Source organism: Puma concolor, chromosome B1 (assembly GCF_028749965.1).
Source record: "Puma concolor isolate L17-30 chromosome B1, mPumCon1.1.hap2, whole genome shotgun sequence".
In the NCBI taxonomy this organism is placed as follows: domain Eukaryota; kingdom Metazoa; phylum Chordata; class Mammalia; order Carnivora; family Felidae; genus Puma; species Puma concolor.
The window spans coordinates 128,822,321-128,844,229 of NC_141670.1; the positions used below are offsets into that span (position 1 = coordinate 128,822,321).

The 21,909-nt window shown below is 37.6% G+C and overlaps 1 protein-coding gene across 2 annotated transcripts in view; it reads right to left on the reverse strand.

The window, feature by feature from the left end:
* Window positions 1–21,909, reverse strand: part of GRID2 (glutamate ionotropic receptor delta type subunit 2) — a 1,503,942-nt gene that overhangs the window by 14,381 nt on the left and 1,467,652 nt on the right. Inside the window, exon 16 of one of the 2 annotated variants that reach the window (XM_086704575.1) lies at window positions 18,553–21,065. The exons of the other annotated variant lie outside the window; for it this stretch is intronic. Within the exon in view, the coding sequence (XP_086560701.1) occupies window positions 20,643–21,065 (423 nt within the window). The 3' untranslated portion in view covers window positions 18,553–20,642. Of the gene's footprint in view, window positions 1–18,552; window positions 21,066–21,909 lie in introns of those variants that run through there. 2 annotated transcript variants of the gene reach the window in all.

The following is a 21,909-nucleotide window of genomic DNA, read 5'->3' on the forward strand; positions in this document are numbered from 1 at the left end:
AGTATTTATAGGAATCAAGAAGAAGCCTGTACTTACCCACCTGGTTATAAGAATGATAATAAAAATAAAATATTATGTTAAAGAAATACAGCAATTTTAATTTAAAAAAATATATCAAGCACCAAAAGTAAATTTGAAATGTTATATTATTATGGATTTGTTGAGACTTATTTAATTAAATAAGTGTCAAGTTTAAGTTTAAATTGTAGGAAGATGTCGGTTCCCAAAATGTATACTATCAGCTTTTAGTTTATTTTTTGTCTTTTGTCATTTTACACATAATTGAAACCTGTCATTAAGGTAAAAATTAAGTGAACTGTATATGGCTTCCTATTGATAAGTATTGTATATTTTACACACACACATAATCTTTTCCTTCACGATGCTTCTGTAAATCTTTTAGCCTTATGATTTCCCCTAAAATGTTTTTTCTTAAAAAATTTCTCTTAGGTTTTGAATTGTTCCATGGTTTACAGACATACTACCATTTACTAAGGCAATAGCATCTATGAAAAGAAAAAAAGTTATTTTTATGATACTATCCAAAATAAACAGGATTAAATATATCATAACGGTTTGTAATTCTGATCATTATTTTCTTAAATCTTTCTATCTCTATGCTAACCATATCAAATATGAAAAGCATTACTAATATTTTAAAGTAAAAATGAAATTTGGTTATCAGTTCTGATGTACTAGGCCATTAGAATTTGTTTTCTAAAGTAAATAAGACGGTAATAAGAATTAAGAATTGTAGAGGAGTGCTTAAAGATGGTGAATTGGGCATGTGAGAATTATTAGCTCTTCTCATCTTCCTCTACCAAGTCTTCCATTCTTGAAGAATATCCTAGTAGAACAACAGATGCCAGGAGTTGGAGGAAGGGAGGGGGCTGGAGAGAAAAATAAAAGAAGCTGGCCAGGCACAATTTAAATCCTGAGGGCATGTGGCCATGTTACTTAATTTGAGCTGCATTATGCAAAACAAAACAAAAATTATCTGCAAGTTGGCAAAGCCTGCTGAAAGTGCAACACAAGGAAGAAACCAAGTTAGCACGCAGCAGATTTAAGACATGCTCGCTGAGGTGCTTTGAAGAAAGCAAGCCGCACGACCCCCATCCTCAAGCATAAATAAACTCCAAACAGACTCATTTGCCATGAAGGATGAAATGTGGAGGTGCCGTGGCGCCTGGGTCTCTGCCTCTCCATGGCTCCTTTCCCCAAGTCGTTCTGGTGGGTTTTGTGTCCCAAAGTTGTCCCTATGCAAACAACAGGTTGAATATTGTAGGTGTGGGTTATTAAAGTGTCCCTGGGACAATGGCAGTCTGTGTCCCATTTGTAACGCTTGGATTATTCTTTGGAAAGTGCACACAAAATGTGACATGATGTTGGCTTCCAACATTATTCAGTCTGCATAGCAGCAAATCCTGCCCTGTCTCCCTGGAAATAAAACTCCACAGACGTATCACTGCCATCTAAAAAGGAACCTCTCAGTTATGCTCAGAATTACAGACACCCTGATAGAATTTCTGTTAGGAGTTTGATTTTATATTTTGAAAAGCATTTATGATGGAAACAAATTACGTTCTATCGTCTTGTTCAGTCTCCCCAAAGAAAATCTGCAATCAGGTGAATCATATACATGTACACACATATATAGGCTATAGATGGGAAAAATAAGAAAGCCTTTATCTTTCAGAGAGAATTTCACATTACTGTAGATAACTCACAGCTAGTCCAGGGCAACAGACAGGATTCTTGACATTATCCCTCTTCTTGTCTCATTTTTCCCCCTTTTGATTTTAAAAGCTCTAGAGGAGAGTGCCAAGAGGTAAAAACTGGCTGAGAAAGGCACATAGAGAAGTCAGGCTGTTCCTTGCATTTCCTTTCCTTTTCCCTACATCCTTGGAGCTTCTGAAGCTTTGAGACTCAGCCTCACCTCATGGTTTATCAGAAAACTCTCAACGTAGGTGTGCACAAAAGGACTAAGTGACATTGTGGAATTCAGGTAGATGTTTTCTCAATCACTTGGTTTTAAGTGCATCTTGATATTGCAATTTTAGAAGACAATTAGAACTAGGACTATAGAAATAGAAAAAGCATGTTCAATTATAGACAACCATCAATGATGGTTGGAATTCCCATAGAACCAAGTTGGAAACCAACTGCCCACGTAGGAAGAATTGGAAGTTGCCTAACAAAATAGAATTGGGGCGGTGGGGGCGGGGGTGGGGGGGGGGAGAGTCAGGGCATTATTCCAGAGCAAGAGCTTTTAGATTATAAGTCAATGTCTTTATCTTCATGATAAGAATCCAGTTATTTCCAATGTAGTTTCCTTTTTTTGATTTTTTTTTTTTTTTTTGTCTCATAGGGAAGTAAGCCATCATCAACGCAGGTTAGGAATGTCTTCCCTCAAATTCTACGGTATAGATACTTCCTTCTAGTAATTTTGCATGGGTCCATTAAGACACCAAAATGAGTGGAATGCTCAGTCTTTGGTCTAGAACAGTCGCCCCTTTTCCTCACTTATTGCCTTTCTGTAGGTAAATTTCATAAATTTTAAGCTATAGAGTAAATATGTGTTTAAAATACTGCTTTAATCTTTTTTGGCATACTGGATATCAACCTAAGGCTTCGTTTGGAAAAGAACACTGTGTCCATTGAAGAAATAGGTTAAAAGAGTCGTTACAGAGGACTTGCAGCTAAATTGCTTGTAGATGCATCTACCTGCTTCCCAAGTTACCTAGAACAGTGGGAAAATCTGTGAGATCTGAAGTTCCATGCTTTAAAGGGCCTGCGTGGAGCAGAAGCTGTAGCAGGTGGGCAGAAAAATGGCTGGTACCTCCAGCTGGGGCATCGTGACTACCATGAATCCTTCCCTCCACTCCCAGCTCATTCATGAAGATAACATGGGTAACACTGAGACTGCACCTTGGTCACAAAGGCCCTTGTTATACAGACTTTGAAATTGCCTGTTGCCTTTTCTGGATGTGTCTTTTCTCTTGAGCTTCATTTTCCACCCATTATGTGTCTATTTGGACCTGGCATTCTTACAGTCGCATTGATTTATGTTATTCTGATGTTCACTTTAATCAGAATCCAAAGTAGGGTAGGAGGGGTATGGTAGGGTTACCCAGCATGATTTTTGTTCAGGGTGGGCCCAGGGTAAAAGAAGAATATTGATAGCAATGTGGACGGGGAAGAAAATGGCCCAATTCATAATTTTGCATCAGCCAACTCAAATTTCAATCTTCATCTTTGGGGTATAGATGAGATGAAACCAGACTTCCAAGAAGAAGGTGGTTTAATGAGGTCCACAGAGGAAGAGAGGATAATTAGAGGCATCACCAGATTAATCTCATAACATCACTTTCCGGAGAAACAAGCATTCCCACCAATTGTTGAGAGAGTTTAAGAAAAGGACAGTAAACCTGAATTTACTTTTGCTGAGAAAAGCCTGTAAAAACTTTTTTCCCCTCAAGATCTGGGCAGTGGGTTGGGGTTAGGAAATGTCGTAGGACTTTATATATAAATTATGAATATCTGAAAATAATGTGGACGAACTATAATCATTTATTATTTTTATTTCCATAAACTAAATAAAAAAACAACAACAATGACACGAAATGCCACAACCTCTCAGTTTTTTAGAAAGCATACTAAGTCATTTGTATGTATGGGTTTTAGATATGTCCTTGCAAAGAGAGTAAAAATTAAAATAACCAAAAGGATTTAAATGGTGGGCTTGCGTACCACTGAAGAGAAGCATAAAGTACTTATAAAGTAATATCTTTTTCAAAAGAGGGCTTGAATCTTTTCACAGAATACTATATATTCTTATATATACAGATTTATATATAGATTCTATATATATAGATTCTTATATATAGATAGATTTACCATATATATATATATTATATATACTATATATATACTATATACTATATTTCTATACTCTTATAGAAACCTGAGAAATCAGAGCTAAAATCTCAACGAATGGTACCACAACGCCACCATCTGGCTTTGTAAAAGACAGCAGGGAGTTACAATGTAATAGAGGAGGAAAACTGTATGTTTTCTCTTCCCTAGAGAGAGATTGGAGAAAAGAAAATAAGGGACACGCCTCAGCCCTTGTATTTCTCTCAGCCCTGTAGTCTTGCATCTGTCACTAGGTCAGCTAACATCAAATGTCTGTGGTGTCAGAAACTGCCCCATCTCTTTTTCTGTTGCTATTTTAATTTGAAGAATGAACACATTTTTAGCGGAGAAAACCTTAAAAAAATGAAATCTCTTTAATGTTAGCAGTCTTTTCAGTTTTTTGGACATAAAAGAGAAAGCCTTTTTAAATTAACATTAAAATACTGTATATTTCATGTTAGTTTGTTGAGCTTCTATAAACAGGCTTACCTCCCTCACTGTTTTCACCTTGCCTTTGGGTATGATTGTTTCATAACGTTGCTGAAGCTGCTTTGCATTTTTTGTTATTTATTTATTGATTCTTTGCATTCTTTTTAAAAAAGTTAATTTGTTTTGAGAGAGAGAGTACAGGGGAGGGGTGGAGAGTGAGGGGTAGAGACAATCCCAAGCAGGCTCCATGATGTCAGCACAGAGTGCAATGTGGGCCTTGATCTCAGGAACCATGAGATCATGACCTGAGCCCAAATCAAGAGTTGAACGCTTAACCGACTGAGCCACGCAGGCGCCCCCCAAAACTACTCTTAAAGTGATCTTATTGGAATTTCTTCTTTCAAATATAGTAGAATATGTCCCATATTATCCAAATGGGGATAGAAAAACATGGGGCCATGTAGGATATTTTACTACAATTTCAGTCAATGTTTTAGGAAGAAGAAATTTGACACTAAAAATATCATAAAACGTACTTTTTTGGTGCTGAATTGGAAAATTGATTTTGACTAAGATCATGTTGGGGTCACTGACTAAGTTCCTTTCAGTATAATGGATACGGTGTAGCATTAGCTGAATATCAGGCTAACTAGTCAATGAAGTGAAGTCATAACTGGACCATTAACAATTTCTTTATTTAAAGAAAACCTAATTGTTAGTTGGTGTGGTGCTTGGGCATCATCTTCAATATTTCTAAGCATTTTTACATATAGCTGCGGCATTAATACTTTTCCTTATTTCCCATTAAATTTCAGAATAGCTAATTTAGATAAAATTCAAAAGTTTAAGAATAGCAATTAAAAATAATTTCTATGGTTATTTACTGAAAATCTGAATCATGAAAAACGTTAGGTCATCTATCTAGTATTTATATTTGTTGATTTGGACTTTTGCCAGCATACTAATTATCCATGTTTAAGCTATTAGTTTGGGTAGTATAAATATAAAGAAGAGAAAGATTGTGAGGAGAAAAAAAGTTATTTCTCTGTTCCTTGAGGATGCAGTTACAGAATAAACATAAAAAAATGATTTGTTCTTCCATCCTGGGGTCAAGGAACAGTTCAATTCAGACTTGAGGGGTAAGCCTGTTTCTACAGAGAGCCACCACACGAGGGCGGAGGTGCTGATCGCTTTTCAACAGAACTGTGAGAAAACAAGTTTTAGATTTCCTTTGTTTTATATAAATACACTGATATTGATTTAAATAATGAAGCAAATATTTTCCTAAAAGAATATTTTCTGGTAGAATTGAGTTGTGATATTTTTATTTATATCTAATTGGAGACCACTAGATCAATTATCCTTGAATATACATTAGATCGTAAAACTTCGCTGCTCAAAACTTCTATTGCTGGTTGAATAGCTTTCCATCTTCTTATCCTGAGGCTTTTCTCTTCTTATCCTGAGACTTCAATTCTGAATGTTCTGGCTAAACCCAGCTTCTGCATTTTCAGTGTGCTGCTGAATATATCCACCTGGATATTTCACCTTCATTTCAAATACGGTATTTCTGAAACTAAATATCATCTTTCAGTCCACCTAAAAAATAATTTCCCTGAGTCTACTGTTCCCCTCCCCCAGGTATCCAGCCTAGAATCTGCGTTGTGATGTTTGAGTGTTCCTTCTCTTTCTATAGCTAAGCCAGCATTAGTAGACACGTGCATGTATTTTCCATTTTAACTTGACCTCACCATAAGGACGACCTTGTTAATCTCATGACATCCAATTATTCCACAAGTAAAATTCAGTGACCGTCCACATGACAGATACTGTTTTAGGCACTGAGGAAAGAGCAATAAACAAAAACCCTGGCCTAATTTGCTTGTGTTATGGTAGAAACAGAAAGACAATAACAAGGAAGTAAATTACATAGTATAAGGTGACATGTGTTATGAAAGATATTTGGGCCCTGTAAGGGAAGACGGGAGGTGTTGGGGGAAGGAGTCATAACTCTAAATAGGATGGTTTGGGTAGGAGTCGATGACCCTGGATTTCGACCTTATAACGCCTTTTAATGTTGTGCTTTAGACAGAACCTTGTTTATCATCCTTGATCCAAGCAATCCCCAAATTCTGTGGGTTTTCTCAGAAAATCAGTGTGTTTTCCTTTTCATTTCAGTTACTTTTTGTCTTGGTTAGCCTGTTGTTTATGTTGAGATTGTTACAAAGCTTCCGAACTTGACACCGTGCCTCTATGGCAGTCAGGTCAGATGCTTATCAGGCTGTTTTGATGTGATCATGAGATAAACCAACAGTATAGGGATGGAGGTGACAAGTGCCACTTCTACGTCTAGTACGTTAAAACTCCCACAATCCTCTACTTTCTCCCCCTTCTTCACGTGCCATCCAGATCCCGAAGACCTATGGGAGGACTCCAAGGTCCTGGGGCCTGAGTCTCTAGATGGAAGGAACCTGGGTCCTAAATCACGGCATGGAGGATGACCTTCTGCTTGCCTTTGAACTTTGTGTGAGTGAAAAATGATCTATAATATTAAGTCATTAAAATTTGGGGGGAGCATATTTTTACAGCAAGTAGCATTATATACTCTAATTCATATAGCCTCCTTCTATCTTCCTATATTACTGAGATGCCCCATGAAAATTAACTTTTTTTCAGTACTACTTTGAATGGGCACTCTGCTGTTTATTCATACTTATGTCAAATCTGCAACTGTGGTTAAATCCAACTCTCTCTGTCTTCCTGTAATTAAGCAGAAGCTGCTGGCAATAGTTGAAAAAAATTACAGTTGTACAGGCCAGGCCACGGCCTCCAACCTCAGCTGAGTCCGCAAAGCTGTGCTGCAGTTAACTGTGTTTCTCTCATCAGCTCTCCCATTCTTTACTCTCTCAAAATCTCTGATGCTGGACCCTCACCAGTGCTTTACTTTCTCCATTTTACAGAAAACAGAATCCGACGGAGCCCTTACTGAACATCCTGCTATTGAACCTAGAAATTTACTTGTATACACATGTCTCCTTTTGCCCTTCCCCGCACTTACAATAAAATATGTATCCTTTCTCCTTTTGAAAACCAATAGTGTCCTCGATCTCATTTCTTTTCATCTTTTGAATACCTTTCTTGCTACTAGACTCTCAGCATCGATCTCACTACCAGTACCTTCTTGTTGTATTTAAATGTGCTCAAGTGTCTCCCATCTTGGAAACAAACACCCTTCCTGGATCCCATTCTGTCCTCCAGGTGCAGATCCTTTTTCCTCCTCTCTTTCATCACCACGTTCCTTGGAAGAACAGTGCACAAGCCCTTCCACTCATTCTTTCCCCAACTATGGTCTGGCTTCTGTCTCCACCAATTCTCCTCCACATTGTTCTTGCCAAGATCTGGAAGACGTTCATGTTGCTAAATTTAATGGGCATTTGACAATACTGACCACTCTCTCTTGAAATACTCTTCCCTTGACTTCTAACCCTACTCCCCCCTAAAGTTTTCTTCCTCATTCTCTTTTGGCCAGTATCCTCTTCCATCCTTTAAGTTTTGATCTTTCACAGGGTTCTGTACCCAGATCTTATTTCTGCCAAATAGACCCCTTCTTCCTTGCATGACTTTATTATCTCTCATGATTTCACTTATGCTTAGAACTTCCAAAAAGACTTCAAGCCCAGACTTAGACCCCATTCCTGCCAAAACTCTCCCTAGAATCTTTCCACGCCCTTCTTTCTTTGCTGCTACTACCAGTGACTAGGACTTGATTGCCACACAAGGCTCCTAACTGGTCTCCCTCTCTCAGATCTTGCCCTATTCCAAAACTTTCTCCTCGGGCAGCTAGAATGCTACTTTAAAATAAAAATATGGCAGGTCACTACTTCACCCTAAACTTGTCGGTGGCTACCTAGTGATTCCTGGAACTTTATTCCTTAAAAATACAAATTCTTTAACGTGGTTTATGGAGCATTTTTAGGACTGCTTTTTACCTGTTCATTTTATTCTCTTAATAGTCTCTGTTCCCTGTAAGTTCCGACGTGGTGTGACTTCTTTCAGTTCCTGGAACAATTCTTGCCCTCTGGCTTCAGGTCTTTGCATGTACTGCTTGCCCCTATTCCTTTTGCCTGGCTGACTCTCAATTATACCTCAGGTCTAGCTTGGAATCCCAGCTAGGGAGCTCTTCCTATCCCTGTTCTGTGTTGCAAATCACTTTGTATTTCCATTACTGTAACACTTACCACAATTTATTGTCATTGCCTGTTAAATTGTCTGTCTTCCCCAGTAGACTGTAAACACTATCATATTACTAATATTCACAGCTGTTCAAAAATGGAATCGACTATAAAAGGGATGACACTCAAACATTAGGTAGGTGGTTGGATTTGATTTTTTATAGTTTTGTCATCTTATGTTCTTACTGCTCTTCATGGGCCATATGTTGCCACCAAATTATTTGAATTTTCTCAAATGTGCTTTTGCTTTCCTTCTCTGTGATTTTGGATCATATCTTTCCCTTTGCCTAAAAACGTTTTCTCTTCTACTCTGTATCTTTGGAAATTATACTCCTTGTTCAACACAGTTCCCACACTGTCTTCTCCACAAAGACGTTTTATCACCCTGGTGAGGAAAGGTCTTGCCTTTCTCTGAATTCTCAAACACTATCAATTGTTATGTAAAAGCACTTATATATCACTTAAAATCACTGTGTTTCAATAAACGGATACTTGGAAGAGTATCACCTCTGCCTTCAATGCCTCTAATATGTTGGATCACTTTTACAGAACACATCATGGTTTGCCTTACGTTGTAGTTATACGTATACACAGCATCTCTTCTATCATAACTGAGATCTAGCATGTTTACGTGTTCTGCAATGCCTAGCATCTTGGCGTATATATGTATACCCTCAAAATATAGTTGTTAAATGCGTCAACCAACTGATTCTTCTGCCTTATCTTCTATCTGTCTCCATAAGACCTTCTATTGCAAGCCAAATAGCCTTATTCCTGTTCCAAAATATGTCAATTATATTTTACCATTTCCTCTTTGCACATAGCTTTTATAGTCCACATTCATATTTCTAATGGTCAAAATCCTACCCCCTTGGCTCCGATATTGCTTTCTGTGAAGGCTGCCAGAAGAGATTCTTGACTAAGGTGCTTGGCCATTTGTTAGCGGACCCTAGAAATGCTATGGGGAAAAAAAATTGTGGAGTGACCTGACTTGAGAAGTAATTTAGTAAGATTACCTGGTAAGCTGTTTAGGAGGGATGTGAGCTGGAAAAGAGTGAAGGCTGTAATGTTTTCCCACAGAGGCTAACATGTGCTTAAACTTGTCCAGTAGCAGTAAGGCTGGAAAATGGGGGTCAGGTAGTAGAGCATTATGTAAGGAGACTCAGTAGGGCTTTGTTTTTCTAGTGTTTCCATTAGCGGGGTGCTAAGAAAGAGGAGAAGAAGACAGAGAGGTCGCTGACATCATTAGCAGAGGTAAAGAACACAGGAGGGTCGGCAGGTTTGCTAGCAAACTGCTGGTCTTTGTGCAGCGTTTGCTGCAGAAGGTAATCTGGCAGGGTATCAGAATCTGTTTATGTTTTCTAAGCTACTATGATGCATGCATCATTTATATTCATCTTTTATGAATATTTTATTTACTACTTGTAGTTTCTGCATCAAAAATATACTCAGCTAGTGAGTACCAGTTGGTTTTTGTGGCTCCCAATAGTGTTCAAAGCCTCTTGCGGCAGTGAAGGGCTCTAAAAGGGCCTTTCACTCCCATCTCTCTTTGACGCCAGGAGCAGCCTGTGGTGGTAGAAAGGGCATGAGCTTCTGAGTTAGACAGATGTGGGTTTGAGTTCTGTTTTGGTCCCTTACTATTTTTTTTAAGTTTATTTACTTTTGGGAGAGAGAGAGAGAGGGAGGGAGAGAGAGAGCACAGGCAGGGGAGGGGCAGAGAAAGGGAGACACAGAAAGTGAAGCAGGTTTCAGCACTGACAGCTCAGAGCCTGACGGCGGGCTCAAACTCACTAACCATGAGATCATGACCCGAGCTGAAGCTGGTACACTTAACCTACTGAGCTCCCCAGGTGCCTCAGTCACTATTTGTATGACCTTGGCCAAATGACTTAACTTTCAGGAGACTTCGTTCTGTTTTGTTTTCAAACTGTTCAATTAGTATCAGTAATAGCAAACTTATAGAAATATTATGAGAATCAAGTGAAATATGTAGGCAGTACCTAGCACTGTCCCTGGCATATGGTCAGCGTGCCCTCCTTCTGCATGGTTGCTATATTTAGGAGAACATAAATACTGGCTTGCAAAGGACAAGAATTGAGGCAGAAATTGGCAATGTACATCTTCAGGTGAGAATGGATTGAAGTCTCTACACCTGAAATAATTGTAGCTGAGGATATATGCCATGTGGTTTATTAAATGTAATTCAGAAACATGTGACTCCGCAAATTATCTTGGAATTCTTACATTGTGTAGATACTCAATACAATGTGTGTGTACAATTTGGGAGCTCTCTCTTTTATAGGGAAAGAAAGATTAGTTCTGTGTTTGTGAATGTGTGACTCATGGTTTGTATTTTAAAAGTGAGATTCTGGGGCAAGAATAAGTTGCAAGGGATTATATTTTCAAGCAATTTGAAAAGCAAGTTTTATCAAAGTTATTCTAAATTCATAAAGGTACCTGCTGCCCATTTCTTGTTTCGTATTTGATATATGACACTTTTTCCTTAGAATTGGGAAATCATCTTTGACCTTTTAAAGGTGAGCCATTATCATGACCTCAGTGTTGAGGGACAGTTAAAGCTGACAGACAACATCCATAACAAAATCCAAGTAGTCTTTTTCATGGCCTGCTTGGTGAGAGCTTACCTCCTAAACTCTCAGAGGATAAGAGTGATGATGATGCGTCTTTCAGACCTACCTTTTTGTTCTCTTATAGTACTCTCAACTGTGGTTGAGTGGATGATTTCTGAACTCTCAAGATGATATAGACTCAGAACTAAAAGCACACAGCAATTACAGGAACCAAACACATTAGTTCCACAGGTATTTGATTTGACTTATAGTTCCAAGTATACTGGCTTTCACATACCAGGTGTTTGTAATGATTGGGCTAATTTTAGTTTATTCCTTTTATAAGACAAGTCCATATTTAAAACATTTTTTTGGATTTCTATTCAGTTGTCTTCTGCTCCATGGTCATTTTAGCAAACATAATACAAGGGGGGCTGTGCTTTAGTTTATGCTCTCCTTTAAGGACATTGGAGATATTGGATGTATTTCAATCCCCAGTTGTGCGATTTGAATCCCTACCGCAGTATCACAGGAGAGTTTGGTCATTTCTGAGTATGTACTGTGTGGGAAACATGATAAACCGCATGTGAGAAAAAGGCATGAGGCTCGTTCTGTAGCATTTTAAAGAACTAGTAGGGAGCAACTTTCAGCACAATACAAAGACCAACTGTAAGGAAGAATAATTGGACAGTCAATTAAAATTGTTGAATGCTCTAACGGACTGTCTCAGAAAATGTCCAAGTTGAGGTTGTGGTCATCTGTAAGAACCTGTTACTTGGAGGGTAAGGGAAATTGTTACTAGAAGTGAGATATATGAAGACAAAAGTGACGCTGCTCTAGCTGAAGCCCAGTGAGCCTCACCTCCTCTGGACAGCATTTGCATAAATCCCGAGGAAAACCCTTTGGAATCTGGGGAGCATAGTTTCAAGGTCAAGGACTCTAGATAACCCCTCCCTCATCTGTTAAGAATCCCTCACTTAGACTCCTCATGAAGGGAAATAAACAATTCTCAATTCTGTACTCTCTTCTTCTTAACCCTTTATTTTTAAGAAAAAATAAAGAATAAAACAAAATATTCTTCTGACTTTAGAACGTTTTGGTTAAATTATATCTATCTTTCTAGCATCTGAATTTGAAAAAACAGTCATACTTGGTTTATTTGTCTGTTTTACAGTCTATAGTCAGTTAATCTTCGGGTTCTCTTGATTCTCCCTTCAAATACACCTACCATCGGTATCATTTTTTTCTTTTTTGGGCTATCACAGAAGTTCAGCTCCTGCCTGAAATATTGCACAAGGCTTTTAATTGTCTTCTTTTCCACTCCATTCTATGAATTACTACCAGCTTGAGCTTTTTGAACAACCCTTTTAAGATTATATTTAAGATTATGTCTCCATACATTCCATGGTTGTGAGCCTCTGTGAACACCAGTCCAGCTTCAATCTCTCTCTGATGGTTCAAGGGCTGAAATCCAAATGGAGGCATGGCCAGCAACTGGCACCCCATTCCACTCTCTCATAGCATTCAAAATGGTGGTAAATATTTTTAGGCCCATGGGAGGGTGGAAAAGTGGCAGCCCTTCTGATCCCAAGTTTGATTAACATCCGGCTTTATAATCAATCTGCTGGATCTAGTGAAAGGCATTCTGCTTTGCGCAAACCACTCCAATGATTTCTGGTTTCTTACAGTGTCCTGTAAAACCTTATCAGTTGGATCCCTGTGTTACCCTCCTGAGCCCTCTCTCTCTCGACCCTAATTTTGATCCAGCCACATTGATATTCCTCTTCTTCAAACATGTTCATGTTCTTCAAACATGCCCAGCACCCTCCTGCCTGAGAGCCCTGGTACTAGTGGTTTTCAAAGTCTGGAGTGTTCTTTCTCCAGACAGCAACATGGCTAACTCCCTCCCTCTCTTTAAGGCTTCATTCAAATGTCAACTCATCCCCTGAGATGTCTCATGGCCATCTTATTTAAAATAGCAAATGCCCACTCTCACTTTAGCCTTCCCACTCCTTCATTTTGTCTTTCTCTACAATAATTATTTAATAGATTATATGTCTCACTTATTTATCCTGTTTATTGTTTGTCCTCCAAGTGATTTCAAACTCCATGAGGGCAGGGAGTCTTGTCTGCTGGTGTGTTTCCAGCACCTAGAATGGTGTGTTGCAGTAGCAGGACCTGGGTGAACATATGTTGAATACAAGAATGAAGGAAGGAATGAATGAACAGGATATAGTGCAGTCTCTTGAGCCCGGACTACAGGCTTTGCACAGGCTCACTTGAGCTTTACTACCTGCTACTTCCTGACACGCAGCCCATATTCCAGACATCGTGGGCTACTGCTCCTAACACTCTTACCCATCCTTGTGCCTTTGGTTGCACTGTACCCTCCACTTGGAAGCCCTTTTGCATTCCCCTGACCTTTCCATATTCTCTGTGATTAGGCTAAATTTCCACTTACCCTGGCAAACCATCCCATCCCACTCAGCATTCTTCTTCTCTTCTCGTAGAATATTTTCTCTACTAACTTCACAATTAAATATATTCTGTATTGTGATATAATTTATATTCTTGTCTTCTGACATTATTTAAACTATGAGTTTGTGTCTAACCCTTCAAATGTTTCTATTTTTTTCTCCAACTTCGGAAGCTTTTTGAGGAAAGGCCAGGTGTAAATGAATAGAACTGTTCATGGACAGAATTTCAGACCGGGGGCTCACCATGTCTCAAGGAGGATCAATATCTCAGCACCCTGGGACCACCGTTGGTTTGGGAGTGGACCTTGGCATGCCGGTTAGGAAATCTCTGTCCTAGGGTGCCTTGCTCATAGTAGGTGCTCGCAAAGTGTTAGTCAGTGGACCAGTTGATCTTGTGATTGTTTTGTTCTTAATAATCTCTGCAGCCTCAATGAAGTTTATGTATATATGTACTAATATTAGTTTTTTTTAAAAAAAGAGACACATAATCATCATTATAGAGTAAGAATTAAAAACTTCATTTTATGATGACGAGCAAGAAAGAATTAATTATAATATATTAATTGTTGGTGATTGAGCTATATTATAGGACTTAACATGTTAATTGGACACACCAAAAACTCTGGAGGTTACACACATGAGGAGTGACTGTATACACTTACTGCTCAGTTTACAGACAGTTTTACCATGACATTTCCATGGGGAAATCTGAGTGAGTGAACAATAAGTTTTAAATGGTTACTCATGCAGAAGTGAGGCTGGGAGTCCCCATTACATGTATATCTTGCTGCTCTGCTTAGTTATTTTTTATTTTTATTTTTAATATGTTCATTTGGTAAGAAGTACTGTACTATTAAAAAAGAATATATGTGAATGAGAGCTCTGTATTTGATATCTAATGTCAATTATGTCAACTAGATATATGACACAACTATAATCCATCTAGCAACTAATGCCCAAAGCTCTCCTTAACATCGCTTATGCAAGTACTTGAACATATTAGGTATTCAAGAACTCTTTCTAGAATGACAAAGTCAAATTAGATGAGCTGGATATGTGATACTTCTATTTTCAACTTCATTTTAGTGTGTTTTTATTTCTCAAAACAAATCTTATAGCCAACTTTTATGAACAGATATTAAAGGGGCTAGAATTCATTTGAAAGTCAACTTCAATATAATTTTGGAGAGGAATTAAATATTAACTGTAAGTATAAAGTAGACATAGGTACCCTTTGCTCCAGGAAGTGGCTCATCCTGAAAAGTTTTATATAACTTAAATTTTTGCAAGTTGGATCTTATTTATAATACATTAGAGGAACTAATTCTCAAAATCTCCCATCATGAATCTTTTGTGTAGTGAACAAGCAAGCTGTAGTTTGTCTTTTGTTTTTCAATAATGATGTCCCATTTTTAAAAATTAAAAATAGCCACAGATGTAGGCTAAAAATTCCTAAAAAGTTTTAGTAGCACCAATTTAAAAATGAGATATAACAATCTGAAAAATCAAAGTGTGCTTTCTACTCATATTTCAAATCTTTTGGCAAGCTAAATATTTATTAAAAGCACTGTTTATGGAAAACCAAACTGATCATTTTCCACTTGTTTTTGTGCAAAAAAAAAAATAAATAAAAGCACTGTTTTCCTTCCTTCTCTAGTTCTGATGTTGTATCATTTTTTGATTTTGTGACATATGTTTCTCCTTCTAAAGCAGCTGTTAGAAAAGCTCAATTAGTTTTTAATTAATGAGAATTAATGTCATCATGAAAATTGTGTGAATTTTCTCTCATCGCAGATAGTTTGAGCCTTTTGAAATATGCTACCAGATTTGAGGTGGGAACCTGTAGGGTTTCTCCAGAGGGAAACCAGACCCACCTTCCTCACAAAGGCTAGACAGCCATGCCTACAGCATAAGGGAAGTCATGATGTGTCCAAATAGCACAACCAGTTTTTTTTCCCTTCACTCTGAAGAAAGTCTAGGAAATGTGCAAAATTAGTCAAAAGGTGACACTTGGTCCTAATTGGATGTAGTAACAAGTCAAGGAAGAGTTTTAGATCAGGAAAAACATTTCTGAAATTTGAACAATTTTTGCCTTGTTACTAATATTATATGGAAACAAAACAAATGAGAACTACTGAAACGAGAGAAATTTGGAAAATTCAGGTGAGAAAACAAGAGTGCTGCTCCTACAGTCTGTTTCTATCCTCATGGTCAGGTGAATCATTATATGGTGTAATTGTTCTCTGCCTCCTTGGAGCTCTACAAATGGGGCAAAACCTGAAGTTTCTACTCTTCTGGAAGTGTAAGTTGGAAGCTGTTGTCATGGTTGGACATCCTGTAAAACCTTACATATTCATCGGTTCATAGGTCACACTGTATCCGGTGTCTTAGATGACAGGAAGGGTGGCTAGGGATCTTAGTTGCAGTATAAATGTAAGTTTATAGAAGTTGAGAAGTAGTCTGGATAGGACTCACTGTGTAATCCCTTTGAAGCACACTTAAACACTTAAAACCTCTATGCAGGGATAGAAAATGAGTTTTGTGGTCTGTATCATTCTGACATGGACACCAGAGGGTAGGAGTCAGTCTCTGGATGGCATGCGGGTGGGAGATAATTTAATAGTTTGCCTGTAGCTTATGGTAGTTTTCACATTTCTGGAAATTTGGCTTCATAGTCTGGCCTCTTGGGTCTTCTTTGTGGAGATGATCTGAATCTAAGAAGATAGATTCTATTAGCCTATGAGAACTACCAGGATGGATTGCCCCAGTCAATTGGAACGGTCAAAGTCCAAAGAGGACGGTACTGGCTTGGGGTGACTCATTCTGCCACCTCAGAAAGTCTGTATCTTGCATGTTGATGTGGGACAAGGAATGGAGCTGGGCGGTAGAACACATCCAGACCCATTTTAAGACACATACATTCATGTGAGCCATGTGTAATTGCTTAGCACGGTGGCTTTCACATAACAGGTTTTCAGCAAACACTAATAGTATTGAATTAAATCTATCAAATATAAGAAAATTTATTTCTAATTTTTCAATGGCAGGTAAGTGGTTTCCACCCAAGGGATCTCATACAGTCCTTCATGAGAGGGCATTTACTAAAATTTGTTGAAATGGTAACTCTGGTCTTACTTGCTAGCCATTTATTAACATCTGGTCACAAAGACTGGAAACAGGGTTTGTTTTTAGAAATAAAAACTTGTAGAAGGAAGTCAATTTTTAGTGAGGCCATTGTATTTAATCAATTATCATGAGATGTGTGCATAAGGATAACATGTACGTTTACCTGTACGAAAGTTCTTAGCTCTGCCTTATTTACTATACTCATAATCCAGAATGTGTTTTTCCACTCCAAATGTCTGATTATAAAGTAGTAATAATTTGTTATCCAATTTTGTGGCTTGTAAGGTATTATGTAGGGTAAATGGATCTTCTCATCTTTTTTTTTTCTTTTTAATTGATGAAGCAAAGTACCATTCAGCAAAGTCTATTTTTAAAAGTATTTATTCAGTTGACAACCAATCCCAAATTAAAAGAGATGAAAAATAACATAATTAAGAAAACAACAAATTGCCTGTAGCTTGATATGTATGAGAGAAGAAAGGAGGTCTTACAATTTTCTAATGTTTCATTGACCCAAAACCTGTGCATAAATTCTGAGGTGGTTGAAAGTGACAACCGGTTCTTTTAATGATTCACCAAAGGAAAAAAAATCAACATCTGAAAAGAATAAAATTATGTGGATATAAGGTATTTGTCTTGTTTTGAAATAGCAAGGTTGTTGTAAGTGGTGCGAACCAAGCAAACAATGGGGTAAATGAAGTACCACTGGACAGAAGCTGGGTCTGGCATGAATTCAGCCTCAAGCTATGACCTTGGGGAAGTAGCCTGAGGTGTTCACTTTCCCATCTGTAAAAGGATCAGTGATTCAGGTGTTCTAAGTGGCCCCAGGCAGGAGGGAAAGTTCCTAGAGATTTGCATCCTAGGCTTGGGCAGAGGACTCCTTGGAGGCATTGTCTCTGAGCCGTCCCTGAACTTACAACCCATGATGACCTGTGGCTATAACCGAAGCATGGCAGAGTTAAATAATAAGACCCAGTATTAAGCCTTAGATTTGTCAAACCTTCGGGCAAGTCACAGCTTCTCAGCATCTTATATTGCAAAACCAGAGAGTCTAGCTCTGTATAGTTCCTCATAATCCCAACATCAAAAAAATCACTTTTAATAGAAATTTAGAGCAGCAAAGATTTTGGTCTAATTAGATATGTTTTCAGATATATATTCATTGAGTGAGTTAAATGCTAGACAAAAATATTGTTGTTCAAATGAGGAAAATAACACTGTGTTAGAAATAATCTTGGAGTCAATTTTCAAATTAATAGATTCAGTACGATGAATATTTCCCTAAGAGCAAAGCAATTATTAATACATAAATTCTAAGTTTAATAATTACCCTGTCTTTTCTTTCTCTCTCTCTCTCTTTCTTTTTCCTTCTTTTTCTCTATTTTCTTTCTTTCTTTCTTTCTTTCTTTCTTTCTTTCTTTCTTCTTTTTTTCTTTCTTTCTTTCCTTTCATGTGACAAACCATCGTCCTGCTATTATTATAATGGTTACATTGTTTACATGGCCCAGGATAAATCTCTCCCCAAAAAGTGCTCACAGAGACATCACAAATAGAAATATATGTGAAGAAAAACAAATACACTGTCGGTTCAAATTGTCTCAAATAGCAGAAAGGCAGTCTTTTATCGGTTTAGGACATCACATAGTGTTGTTTCTAGAGAGCCACTCATTTTGGCATAGTACTGGTAGTAAAGCTTAACGTGTTTTATGCTTGAATTAACTCAAGATAAGTGTTTAGAAAACTTCAGGTTGATCTGTGAGAGAGTAGGCATTTTCTCATCTTACAGTTAAGACTTCAATGGTATGAGAGCAAGTTTAGAAAACGTTTTTATTAGACAAATTATTTAGACAAATTATACACAGAAAGCTCTGCCACTCATAACTGAGGCCTCCAAAAAGTGTCTTGTGTATTTGTATAATAGGCAATACATCAAAATAGGCCTATTTTAAATATTGTACATGGTGAACAGTTTGTCGATAGCTAAAAATCACTGCAACATCTCGTATGCCCCTATATAGCTTGTTGTAAAGTATCGTTTTGTTTTGTTTTGTTTTCAAATCAGAGTTGGGAATGAGATCATGAACGTTACAAGGGAAAACAAGTTGTGCATGCACTTAGGTACTTGTCACCCTGGAAACAAAATGGTTTTTGCATGATAAGAAATTTTTCTGCCTTACACAGTAGACAATATTTGAAGATTTAGTACAAAAACAGTGACAGTACAAGATGCTCCCCAGAACAGAATTAGCATCAAAATATAATATACCTTAAGAATATACCTTTTAATTTCTCCTAAAGCAAATCACATAGGTTGATTCCTATATCAATCCTAGCTACGGAATGAATTAGATTAAAATAAGTGTATGGCTGCGTAAAAACACAGGATAAGTTCTTGCTTCCTACTTACCACATTTTAATGTAAGGATTACAAACAAAGTTCATTCTATAGTTCTAACAGGTAAGAATGCTACTTTAAAAGGGTTGTGCACAAAGAGGCACTGTTTTTGCTGTCATCCTTCTATACACTTGGCACTAATGTAAAAAATACATAACTCCTCCAAATAGAACTGAATAAAAAGGGGGGTTAAGTCGAGAGCCCGGTATGGTCATTATATTTTCTTCTTTAGGATAATGTAGGACAGTAATTAAGGCCACATCAATATTTCTTAAGGGCTCCCACCTCTCCCCAACTACAGTTGTATTGATTGGCTTTCTGCTTTGGAAGAGGATTTATTAACCTTCGATGATCTACGTTTAAACTCTTATAGAGCTCTATGTGCTGCTGTGGACGTGGTCCAGCTAATAGCATTTTCCTTTGAGATAATTAATTAAAAGTAAAATTATCAAGGTTAGCTTTATACACTGCTGAATAACAAATGCAAAACCTATTCAAATGAGTTACATCTAGGAACAAATAGTAAATCGCCCTGGATGTTTTAATAACAAAAGTATAAAATATTCTCTGTTGGCAAACAATGCGAGTCAGAATAACATTAAAGCAACCTGCCTTTTCTAACTGAAAAGACCCCCTGCACTATACATAGTTCCTGTATACAATACTGTTTTTTTTTTCAAACTAAAGCTTTATTAAATGAATTGCAATAGCAATGGCCGCCCTTTAATATATATACACATTATATAGGTGCATATATATGTATATATATATGAGATACTAATTTATTTAACACAATAGAGGCTTCTGCCATATGATAAAGTGTACTGTACATAAGAAAAAACTTGTAATACTGTACAATCACATAAAGGTCATATGCACTGTTGCAGTGCGAGAGTAGTTTTAACTGTAGTCTTGACTGGCATATTAATGGCTTTTTTTGTAATCCTACAAAATTGCATTCTCATATTATGTGGCCTGAATGGTCTTTAAGTTATTTTATAAACACTGCAGGGGTTGCCTTTGGTCCACAGTTAAAGGACACTCAACAGCAGTGGAGCATTGTATGGATGCAGCAGAAGAATGTAAAAAGACTGAAGTTATTGCAATTATATTTTTAAAAATAGAGAAATGTTACGTAAGAGGCCTTTATGTGAAATTAATCCTGCATATGCTTTTAGTATACTCAGTGCACATTTCCTATACTTGAAGTACAGTATATGAAAAGCGGACTAATAGGATCCTAGTATACTATATTCTGGGGGAACAAGTTGAGTAATGAAAAAAAGTGGAGGGAAATGTACAGAAAGAGAGGACAAAGGAGAAAGAAATAGAAGAGAGAGAAGAGGGAGAAGGTGGCGAGAAAGAACTATAATTGTTACTAATAATCCTGATTTTTCTCAAAAAATAATGTTACATCCATGTTAGTCCCACAATATTACAGTCGCTCCTTGCAAAGGGAGTCCTACAAAAGAAACAGTGAAGAGATTCTGTTTGATGCTCATATGGAGGTGCCTCGGTCTGGATCATTACCCAGATTGAGCCCCAGGGTAGGAGTTGGTTGATAAGGAATAGATGACATTGTTTTTATAGGACTCCTGAAAAAGCCCCCGTTAGGTGCCCTGTGCCTAAAAGGGCCAGTTCGGTGCTCAGGCACGTTGCCAAAAGCGAAACCAGAGGCAGCTTTAGCTGATAGTGTGCGGCTAAGAGTCTGGATCTGCTCTGGGATAAAGGTTGTTGTGGTAATATGAGTGTTCCTGAAATCACTGATTTGCTCCAGTGCTTGTCGTGTTGGCAAAGTGTCAATGTCCAGAGGGGTCAAGTCAATTGACGAGGTGGAAAACTGTTTATGGGGGCTGTCGTCATCTGTGCACAAGCTATTTACACGTCTATGGAGGTGCTCCAGGTCAATTTCCTTGTCATCCTGGAGATGAAGAAAAAGAAGATAAGGTTCTCATCAGTACTAGCTTCCATGGTTAAAAAAAAAAAAAAAAAAAAAGTAGTTCAGCAAACATGATATGTAATTAACTGAACTTCGGGGTTTATTCATTTAACATATATCTATTGAGCACCTAATATGAGCCAGGCATTGTGCTAGATTCTGGGGGTACAAATATGACTCTGAGATAAGGTTACCTATCATAAATCTTTTTCTTTCATTGGAAGTTCTATAAATGTCACATGCAACTACAAAACTATGGGAACAGTAGATGGGTGATTGCATTCTATAAGATCAGGGACAGACCCAGGCAAAATACAAATAAGAAGTATGGTTTTCACAACTCACTTCCCCACCACACCTCTTCTTTCCACATGCTTCCTCCTTTTTCAGGGTGTCTTATTTCAAGCTGGATTTTTGTTCTTTTCCACTATTCACTCCTAATCTTAACTTTCCTTTCTTGGAGCTAAGTGATACGATATGCTAGTTCAAACTAAAGTGTTAGTGACTGTTAACATGTTATTTCTCTTTAGGCCAGAGAGATGTGAGATTATTTAGAAAGAGCAACATTCAACACAAAAGAATCAATTTCTCGATTCATACCACGCTCAAGCTATCTAGCACCTGAATGAGGCAATATTGTGAGGTCAGTGAGACCTTTAGAGACATCTTCAAGTCATGAGGTGCGAATGACAGCTTTGGTTTTGGGCCAAGTTTTTGCTAAATGGCCTCTAGATCGAAGATGCTTTGAGCTAACCTAATGGAGTCTTAGTAAGAAGGTACTTAATAAGAAAAAGGAAGTAAAAATCTCATTATTTCTGATGTTGAA